This window comes from Papilio polytes, unplaced genomic scaffold, assembly GCF_000836215.1.
Source record: "Papilio polytes unplaced genomic scaffold, Ppol_1.0 DF822067.1, whole genome shotgun sequence".
NCBI lineage: Eukaryota > Metazoa > Arthropoda > Insecta > Lepidoptera > Papilionidae > Papilio > Papilio polytes.
The window spans coordinates 7301251-7312265 of NW_013527137.1; the positions used below are offsets into that span (position 1 = coordinate 7301251).

At 37.4% G+C, this 11015-nt stretch overlaps 1 protein-coding gene across 2 annotated transcripts in view; it reads right to left on the reverse strand.

Moving 5' to 3' along the window:
* Positions 1-1369: 1369 nt before the first annotated feature.
* Positions 1370-11015, reverse strand: part of LOC106107211 (limulus clotting factor C-like) — a 12397-nt gene continuing 2751 nt past the window's right edge. For both annotated transcript variants that reach the window (XM_013287969.1, XM_013287968.1), the window contains exons 5-14: positions 10669-10803; positions 9855-10035; positions 8734-8834; positions 7524-7699; positions 6418-6621; positions 5149-5316; positions 4247-4374; positions 2881-3057; positions 2165-2330; positions 1370-1604 (exon numbers count right to left, since the gene is read on the reverse strand). In XM_013287969.1, the coding sequence (XP_013143423.1) occupies positions 1402-1604; positions 2165-2330; positions 2881-3057; positions 4247-4374; positions 5149-5316; positions 6418-6621; positions 7524-7699; positions 8734-8834; positions 9855-10035; positions 10669-10803 (1639 nt within the window). In that variant the 3' untranslated portion in view covers positions 1370-1401. The remainder of the gene's footprint in view (positions 1605-2164; positions 2331-2880; positions 3058-4246; positions 4375-5148; positions 5317-6417; positions 6622-7523; positions 7700-8733; positions 8835-9854; positions 10036-10668; positions 10804-11015) is intronic.

The window sequence follows — 11015 nt, forward strand, 5'->3', positions numbered from 1 at the left end:
AATTTTAGACCCTTTTCTTTTCCACCCTTTTCTTTTCCACCCTTTTCTTAAGAGGAAAGGATGGGAAGGAAAAGTGTATTTGACGGTGGAGGAGTCGCATAGGAAGGGGAAATATCCTCTTTATGTGCGTCTCCTCCGTCGATTAAGGGTAGGCAACGCATCTGCAATTGCGGATGTTTATGTGCAGCGGTCGTTTTCCATTTCGGTGGATTCAGGTGGCCGCTGCTCGTTTGCCACCCTATATTATAAAAAAAAACTAAGAGCGCTGAGTCGTGAAATAACCGGTGAGTCGCAGCTCACATCTTACCTCTATGCATACTTGGACTTGAGCCGGTATACTGATCTGCTTCATTTGATCAGTGAGATCTGCAGGTCATCAATTTTAGTCAATCATCGAATTTGTTCTTACGATGTATTGTCCATCATCACCTCGGTTTTCCCGCTGCCAGTTTGCCCCCTTCTTTTACAAAGCATTTGAAATTCTATTCAGTATTCTATAAGGTTCAATTTGCCTTGTTGAAATGTGAATCTTGTCGGAGGCAAGGACTGTATGATTTTGGCTGTATTAACAGCTGTTCCCGTGCAGCTTCATCCGCATGAAATTATAAAAACTTTTTTCATTGACATTTGTCAAATTCTCAATTGCAAATGTCAAAATTACCGTTACAATAACCTTGCTTTCTTAATGTTGGCAGCTTGTAGTCCCTTTCCCATGTGAACGGTTTCTTCCAATATAACTATTCACCCTATAAGTTTTATAGCGTTAAAATATACTAGCTGTTCCCATGCGACTTCATCCGCATGAAATTATTAAAAAAATAATTTTAGTGTTCACATTTGCCAAGCTATCAATTGCAAATGTCAAAATGACATAACATGATGTCAATCCTTGGGAACCTTGCTTCCTTGATGTTGGCAACAACTTATGGTCTCTTTCCCACATTAGGGTTTTTATCCAAAATATTTACCTCTAAGTTTAACGGCGTGAAAATGCATAGCCTAAAGCGTGACGTAAGTGTAGGGTTTCTTTTATTAAAAATAGTTATTCGAAAATATGCTGTGATTGCTGACATCTTAGGCAACAAAGAAGTGTGTGTTTACGCTTTATTATAATAGTATAGAAGTATAGATATCATAAAGCGTGTTGTAAGTATAAGGCTTTTTATTAAGGAAAGAATTCAAAAATATGCTGTGATTGCTGACATCTTACGCCACGAATTAGTGTGTGTTTACGCTTTATTATATTAGTATAGAGAATCACATTTATTCGTCACAATCACAATTGAACAGAACTGTCAGTCATGTTATGAATGTAATTAGTGTTGCAACAAATCTAACCATGGGATCTTGATTGAAAATAAAAATCAAATTCTCTTCACAATTTATTCAACAATACTTTCATTATGGATACCAATATGCTTTAACAAACTTCTCAAATTTGATGACCGAAGTAAAACTGGTCAACGCTCGTACATTACACACTGTGATATCATTAGAGGGTGGACTGGTGGATGCCACCCCTCGAAGGTAGAACCTGGGTTTACCATCCTCGTACCAAGGGAAGGCTAGACCCCCACCACTGTCCCCTCGACAGAGAGCCTCACCTATATACAAAAACTTGAGTTGACAATCGTTTTGTTTAGATTTAGAGCCTTCGTACACGAGGTTAAGTAAAATTGAAAGTGGCTTAAGCAATGGCGAAATTACAGCTGGTCATAGACCTCACTATGTTTCGATGCGTTGCCAATTTTATTCAAAAGACGCACATAAAGATAATAGGTCCCCTATTTCTTGATAACCACCTCCCCTTTCCATTCTTACCTAGTATGCAAAGCTTAAAAAAGGACTAAAACTGGGCCACATCAGACATAACACAGAATACCTTCCATTAGGTGAAAGTCTACTATATTTGTATCGGGCTCTATCACTTTTAAAATTTACTTTCCCTCGTGTACAAAAAGCCTTAGATAATGATAGTTTAGGCTTGTGGGCGGACCGACAGACAAAAAAAAAATTGATGCGATTTTCGTTATCAACAACGCAAATACGATTACTGGAATTTTTCTTTTGACATTACAAATAGACACTCCAATTTTATTATATACATTAGATTTGAAGTACCAGGACGACATAAAAGACCACAAAAGACAACAAGAGACCTCACCATCTAAGGATCCAGCGCAGATCTTATCATCATAAGTGAGGTACCGAGATAACGCTGGCGATGTGAGGTTCAAACAGCTTTCGTAATTCTCATAAGGTAATTCTATCACCTTCAGTCTCGGGGCTTCGGAGCCAGACAACCCGGTGGTTAAACCCCAACCAGCTGCCTGGAGATTGGGACCTTATTGTAAGGTGGCAAACAAGCGGCTTGAATCCATCGAAATGGAAAGCGACTGCCCATAAACATTCGCAATTGCAGCGCTGCCTACCCTTCATTGACGGAGACGCACATAAAGAGGATACTTCCTCTTATGTTAATTTTTTGTAAAAAAATCAGAAGAATCAAATTTGCGACTTAAATTTTTTAGCTTGTTAAAGAAAAAAATGATCACTGTAAACACATATTTTTGGACATACGGTCAAATTTAAATCGGAAATCTGATTTTTCGGATTTTTTTACAAAAAAAAATCAAATAATTTTAAAACTATAGGAAATCGGGCAACAAACTTTGTTTACATGATAGCTATTGAGGTCCTCTACCTCCACAAAACCGGTGATGCGCCTGGTAAGAATCAACCTGTATATAGCAAATTTCATCGAGATCCGTTCAGCCGTTTAGGCTACAAACTAACAAACATCCATCTAAACTTTCGCATTTATAATATTAGTTAGATTTTAATCAAAATATAAGTAAATATTTCTTTGAGTCTTCCTACCTTTCCACGGTTCCCGTTCCTTAGTTGTAGATTACCTAACTCTAGACTGAAGTCTAGACACACAGGAACTACATGCGGCTTGTATTGGAATGTTTGTTTCGCAAATACTAAGGCTATATCATTCTTGTAATATAATTCTAAACCACGGTAAAGTTTTGGTACTATTATATCAGATACCTTGAACAATATAGATATTAAAAAATATATACAGAAAAAAATCTATCTACACTATTATAAAGCGTAAACACACAATTCTTTGTTGCCTAAAATGTCTGTTGAGTGCAAAATACAACCCCTTTGGCTGACAAGCAGTATACAGCCAAAGAGGTTGCATACTGGCCACCAAGGCAATCATCACCAGCTCACTATACGTCCCCACCGAGGGGCTCGGAGCCTACCCTAATAAGGGGTGACTAGGACATAGTCAACCACGCTGGCCAAGTGCGGGTTGGTTGACTTCACACATATCTTTGAATTTCTTCGCCGATATGTGCAGGCATCACGATGTTTTCCTTCACCGTAAGAACGTCGGTTAAATTGTGTACATATGAAAATTCGAAAAATCGAACATCACATTGGTACAGCGGGATTCGAACCCAAGACCTGTAGATTACAAGTCAAGTGTTCAAACCACTGAGCCACCGACGCTCTTTACCAAGGCAATAATCGCTTGTAAAAGAAAATATATAAAAGAAGAAGTCAAGAATGTGATCGATATAGTTTGGAGTTTTAAGTTTTGTATATTTTTTTGTGTAAATAAGTTTTCAATAAAGATATGTTTGTTTTATAATAAGTGTTTTGTATTCTTGGCTGCCGCGCTGTCGGTAACAAGTTAAACAATGTCAGCTATACAGCATATTTTTGAATAATTATTTTTTTAATAAAAACCACTACACTTACACGCTTTAGGCTACATATTTTCACGCCCTTGAACTTAGGGGGTAAGTAATATTTTGGATAAAAACCCTAATGTGGGAAAGAGACCAAAGTTGCTGCCAACATCAAAGAAGCAAGATAACGGTAATTGGCCAATGTCAAAGATATGAATTTTGACATTTGCTGGAAGTTTTTAGTTATAAAAACTAGCTGTTATCAATTACAAATGTCAAAATTACGGTTACCAATTCTTGCTTCCTTAATGTTGGCAGCAACTTATGGTCTCTTTCCCACATTAGGGTTTTTATCCAAAATATTTACCCCCTAAGTTCAATGGTGTTAAAAAAACCTAAAGCGTGTAAGTATAGGGCTTTTTATTAAAGAAAGAATTATTCAAAAATATGGTGTAATTGCTGACATGTTAGGCAACAAAGAAGTGTGTGTTTACGCTTTATTATAATAGTATAGATATATTACAGACATAACTTACATCAGATTTCTGTACATATAATTCATCGTTAGGATGATTCCAGTCTCTATACAATTTACCGACCGCTAAAGAATACCACATCGCGCGGTTCAAAGCTCTCAAATCCTCATTCCAGAAGCAATGGGCAGCTGAAAATAATAACCACCCCAAGTGTAGATTTTCCTTACTAAAATAAATAGACAAACGAACAGACAAAAAAAAATTAAATGCGATTTTTGTTATAAGTAACGCTAATACTTTCGAAATCTGGTTTTTTTCTTTTGGTAATACAGACGGAAAGTCCAATTTTATTATATGTATAGATGGATATATTGTTTAGTATAGTTTGTCTAAATAAGATAGATTAGTTTGATAAATAACGCATATGAAGTATCGAATTCAATTTGTATGAAAAATGCCGTACTTAGACAGGTATCGTAGTGACGAAACACGCAGCGAACAATTATGAACTATCGATATTCGGTTTAAATAATTATCGAACTCAACTAAAATTATTATTTTCTTATTAACTAATTTAGTGGACAATTCTAGTATTGATTATAGTGTAGAGAATTTAGCGATGACAGAAATAATAGCGAAATCCAATTCGATTACGTACGGCTGTAGTAGTAATATTTACTCATTTACTCTCATTACTTGTTATGGTCATTATTAATTTGAGAAAACAGTGTTTTTTAATTCATTAGTTATAACTATAAATCTATCAATTCCAACTTCTATAAGAATAAAAATCGAATATCGATAAGATTCAAGACTGATTGCACAACCCATCCCTACTGAATTTGAAATGAATTGTCAAACTAATCTAAATTATTTAGACACTATAAATAAACATTTCCTTTCAGTAATGTCTCCTCTATACATTTTAATCTCTATGGTTTCAGTATTAGTGACGTTTTTACCTGATAATACAACAGTATTACTGACCAAAGATCCTCCGCAGATTTGTACGCGAGTCTTGTTAATTGGATTTTTCATATAAATACCAACATGCCAAGGTACTTCTGCGAACCTCGCGTCTCTACCGCGGAGTACTAACGGTGTTGACTTCGGTGGCTGTACTCCGCATTCTAAAGAAAAATTTGTTATCTTACTAATCCTTCTTCTTACTAATATTATAAATGCGAAAGTTTAGATGGATGTTTGTTAGAGTTTGTAGCCTAAACCGCTGAACGGATCTCCATGAAATTTGGCACAGGTTTAGAGCATAGTCTGGAAGAACACATAGGCTTTTTATCTCGGAAATAGTTACGGTTCTGGGATTCATAAATTTAGTTTTTTTAATGTTTACTCGATCATTCTGCAACGGTTCAACATATCATATTGAAAGGCACAGATATAAAACAAAGTCTGGAGTACACATGGGATGAGGTTCATTCCCGAGAAATGTCCGGTCCCCGAGGGATACGTAGCTTTTTGTTATTTATATAGTTCGTATGTTTTCTAATACCACGCGGACGAAGTCGCGGGCAACAGCTCGTTTCACATAATTGTAAAAGGTTATAAGATTACACGATTTTCGAATAAAATACATATTTAAAATCATCGAAAAAAAAAAAACGTATTGAGAACCAAATTCTTGGAAGTCGGTTAAATTTGTATAAGAATAGCTTTCGCCCGCGACTCCGTCCGCGTGGTGTTAAAAAAAGTGAAGCCTGTGTTCCATACTATCCCCTACATCTATGCAAAATTTCATCGAAATCCGTTCAGCCGTTTAGGCTACAAACTCTAACACCCATCCAACTAAACTTTTGCATTTTTTATAATATAATGTGTCAAACGAGCAAGCGGCCACCTGAATACACCGAAATGGAAAGCGACCGCTGCACATTAACATCCGCAATTGCAGCGCTGCCTACCCTTCATTAACGGAGACGGACATAAAGAGGACATTTCCCCTTCCTATGCATCTCCATCGTCAAATCCACTTTTCCTTTCCATCCTTTCCTAAGAAAAGGGTGGAAAGGGAAAAGGATTAAAGTTAGGCCTCCGGCACCACACTCATTAGACGAAACGTGGAATTGCTTTCACTTCACGCCTGTTTTCTGTGTGGTCGTGGTATTACACCGAACGAGACGGTCCATTCGTGCGATGTTAAAGCAGGTTCTACCACTGGTAAAATTAAATTAACAAAAACCTCCTAACATTTAAATACATAAAAAAATCCTTACCAACAGCACAAGCAGGTCCTGAAGTCCAAACACCCTGTACACAGTGCATGTAAGGTAACTCAACAGGGGAATAATAATGTGGTGCTTTACAGGATGTCTTTACAACTGTCCCCTCTATTTCCTCCATTTCACAAACTCTTGGATTCCCTGATTCATCGAAACATTCGTAATCCACACTTAAATGTTTAATTAACTCACATGTTTCTAGAAGAAAAATATCCTTATAGTATCAAATTCGCTAGAATAGCGAAAATAAACTCTACAGATCTCGACATGTTTTTTTAATTCTCGCACGGAAATAATCGCGGGTGAAAACTAGTGTTTCGTAATACAAAAAATAAAATTAGAGAAAACTCCTCATTGTACTACAGTCACGGTACAAAAAGGTTTAGAGCCTGTCCCATTACTGGCTGATAGAGGCTCAGATAGCTTATAACGTCACTATCAGATAAGGGAACAAAATCCGATTATTATCAGACAATTTACAATTTACCGGGACAGGTCCTAAAATATTTAACCGAAAATGCGTTTTAAAAACCGTTTAAAGTCATAAAAAGGCATTAAAACCATTATTAGAACTATCTGTAGCTCGCGGTTTCGTGCACATTAATTCAAAGAATAATATAAAATATAGCCTATGACACTCAGTGATAACATAGCTTTTTAATGGTGAAAGAATTTTAAAGTACTAGCTGTCGCCCGCGACTCCGTCCGCGTGGAATTAAAAAAATACAAAAGTGAATAGCCTATGTGTTCTTCCACACTATTCTCTACATCTATACCAAATTTTATCGAAATCCATTCAGCAGATTAGGCTGCAAACTTTAACAAACATCCATCTATCCATCCCTGGAAGCCCTGGAGTGGATCCCACAAGGAACACGAAAGCGTGGCCGCCCTAAACAAACCTGGCGGCGTTCAGTGGCGGCCGACTTGAAGGTAATCGGGCTGTCATGGTCCGAGACACACAGGTCCCAGGACAGAGCGAGCTGGCGGCATACTGTGGACGCCCTCTGCCCCACTTTGGGGACATAGGAATAGAAGAGAGATACATCCATCCATCTAAACTTTCTCATTTATTATATTATGATTTACAATATACTTACGTACACAACGCGGGATATCCTGCCATATACCATTTAGACAGACCACTTTATTCTCACCAACCAACTTGAAGCCTTGATCACAAGAATACTCTAAAGATAGATAATCTACATCTGTTGAATTAGTTTCTGTTACAATAATATAAGAACCATTTGTAGGTGCTTCTGGTGACGTACATCTAGGAAATAATAAAAAAATGCTTTATCTAAACTCTATACCAGGGTTAACTTATTAAAACTTTCGTGAGACATTATTAGGGTTGTAACGGACCTCCGCTTCCGCTTCCGCAAGTGCGGAACTTCCTCTAGGAATTTTAACTCCGCATCCGCTTCCGCTTCCGTTAAAATGGCTTCCATTACAACCCTACTCTATACCAGTGTTTCTCAAAGTGAGCAATAACGCCCTCTCGGAGGCTTTTGTAATGTAGGGAGGGGCGTTATAGGGCCCCAGAAAAATTGGGGGCGTTGATATGTGTTAGAGGGGCGATGCAGAATTTGTAATTTCATTTATTTTGTATAGTATTTTAAATTTTACTAAAATTGTATAAAAATGGGAGGCGCTGAAAGATCATTGATTTTTAAAGGGGGCGATAAAATAATAAGTTTGAAATACACTGGTCTATACTAATATAATAAAGCGTAAACACACTACTTTGTGGCGTAGGATGTCAGCAATTACAGCATATTTTTGAATATTCCTTTCGTTAATAAAAATCCCTACACTTACGACACGCTTTAGGCTATATATTTTTACGCTTTTCAACTTAAGGAGTAAATAAATGGAAAAAAAAAACATCATACATATTTATTTACAAGCAGTTACGCGCGGCTTTATCCGCATGAAATTATAAAAAAATGTTTTTTGTTTTTTTTTTTTATAATTTCCTGTTTTGTTAAATTCTCAATTGCAAATATTAAAATTTAAATACACAAATAAGGAAGGCCATTGAATAACAATTACCGTTACTAGCAACCTATCCTTTTTTTCAAATTATTTACTCCCTAAGTTTAAGCGTGAAAATATATAGCCTAAAGCGTGTCGTAAGTGTAGGGCTTTTTACTAAAGAAAGAATAACAAATTATACTGTGATTGCTGACATCTTACGCCACGAAGTAGTGTGTGTTTACGCTTTATTATAATAGTATGGAAAATAATATCATATGGTTTACAGAATAGAAATGTGTAGAGGAGGAGGTAAAGACTGAAACATACTTAGGTGGTTCAGTAACCGGTGCGGGCGTGGTAGGCCTGATGAGGGTACGTACTCCACACAGTTCCACCTTCTCATCAGACTCATCTACACATTCTATAGTCTGGTAAAACAAAAATAAATCAATAACCAATAATTTACTACTATTATAAAAGCGAAAGTTTGAATGTATGTTAGAGTTTGTAGCCTGGACTGCTAAACGGATCACGATGTTTGGCATAGATGTAGCGGGATCCTTGAAGAACATAGGCTACTTACTTGTTACACGCAGACGGAATCGCGGGTAAAAGCTAATCTAGTAGAGTCACATAGTGTCCGACGTTACGACAAGTTTCCGCGTGGAATAAAATAGGAAATTATAAAAAATATAGTTGCAAATCTATTTTTTTAAGAATGAAAGATTTTATGAAATCGGCCCTCTTATATCAATGGGACAGAAATGCGAATGTTAAGATGGATGTGTGGGGTAACACGAATGGGTAAGATTCGAGTATATTAGAGGAAGTTTGAGAGTAGCCCCCATAGTAGAGAAGGTAAGGAGTAAAAGGTTAGCATGGGGGCATGTTATGAGGAGGGATGAATCGCATGTTACAAGGAGAACGTTAGTTATGAGTGTGGAAGGGTACATCGGTAGAGGTAGACCTAGAAAGTGATGGATGGATTGTGTAAAAGGTGACATGATCAAAAAGGGAGTGATGACTGAGATGACATATGATAGAGTTATTTGGAGGACAAAAACCTGTTGCGCTACGGGAGTAGGATAAGGAGATGATGATGATGATGGCCTTCTTATATCAATACATACAAAAATACAAATCTTTCCTCTTCATAATATGACTAGCTGTTGCTCACTTCTTCGTCCGCGAGGAATTAAAAATTAAAAAATAAAGCCTATGTTACTAACAGATAAATTACCTTTCTAACGGTGTAAAAATGTTTAAAATCGGCCCAATAGTTTTTGAGTTATTTCAATATATACAAAAACACACATATTTACTCTTTATAATATCAGTATAGAAGTATATATGTATACATATAAGAGTGTAGAAGAGATCGAAAAAGGTCTATTCCCATAGAAAACCCCTATATTTCACAATTTCTATATAAAAGATTCCCCCCTTACCCGGTTACACTGTGCTGCAGCATCAACACATCCGCCGTATTCACACTGAAACTGTTCCTCTTTACAAGTTAACTCCGCGCACGAAGACAGCGTCTCATCAGAGCGGTCTTTGCAATCCAGTACACCATTACAGCGGCTGTCTAATGGGAGAAGCTGTCCGTCTAGACATCTAAACTTGTCACTGAGAAGAACATTCATATTTTTGACTTTATCTTCGCACTGTAAATCCTCACGAAAAACCACCACACAAAAGACAGGCGTCAAGTGGAAGTAATTTCGCATATAAGTGTGCTGTAGGCCTATTCTAGTCCCTTTCCACCTTTTTCTAATAAGGTAAGGTAAGATTTGATGGTGGAAGAGACGCATAGGAAGAGGAAATATCCTCTTTATGTGCGTCTCCAACCCCCTTCTCCTTCGTTAATTAAGGGTAGGTAACGCAACTGCAATTGCAGAATTAGATGACCGCTCGTTTGCCATCTTGTTATAAAAACAATACAAAACCTGGTGCTTCCTACTAGAGTCGGAAAAGGACAGGTAGATATCCCCCTTATTATCCGTTATGTGTTCATTAACGGATTCTTTTCATTTCCACCCTTTTCTTAAGATGGAAGGATGGGAAAGAAAAGTGAATTCGACGGTGGAGTACATGCATAGGAAGGAAAATGCCCTCTTTATGTGCGTCTCCTTCGTCAATGAAGGGTAGGCAGCGCTGCAATTGCAGATGTCTATGTGCAGCGGTCGCTTTACATTTCGGTGGATTCAGGTGGCCGCTTGCGAGTTTGCCATCTTATATTATAAAAAAAAAATAACTTACCCTTCTATTATAGTCCGTCCCTTACATCTGGGTAACTGTTCATCGGAGTCATCCGGACACTCCTGCTTATTGTTGCAGGGAGCAGATTCGTCGACACACGCGCCGTAGTTACAACGGAAAGTAAATGCGTCACATCTGGGAATATATATACAGTCAGCTTTTCGCGGTATTTATCATCACCAGCTCACTATACGTCCCCACTGAGCTCGGAGCCTACCCTAAGTTAGTGATTAAGCCATAGTCAACCTGCACTGCGAGACTTCACACATATCTTTGAATTTCTTCGCCGATATGTGCATCACGATGTTTTCCTTCACCGTAAGAACGTCGGGTAAATTATGTACATA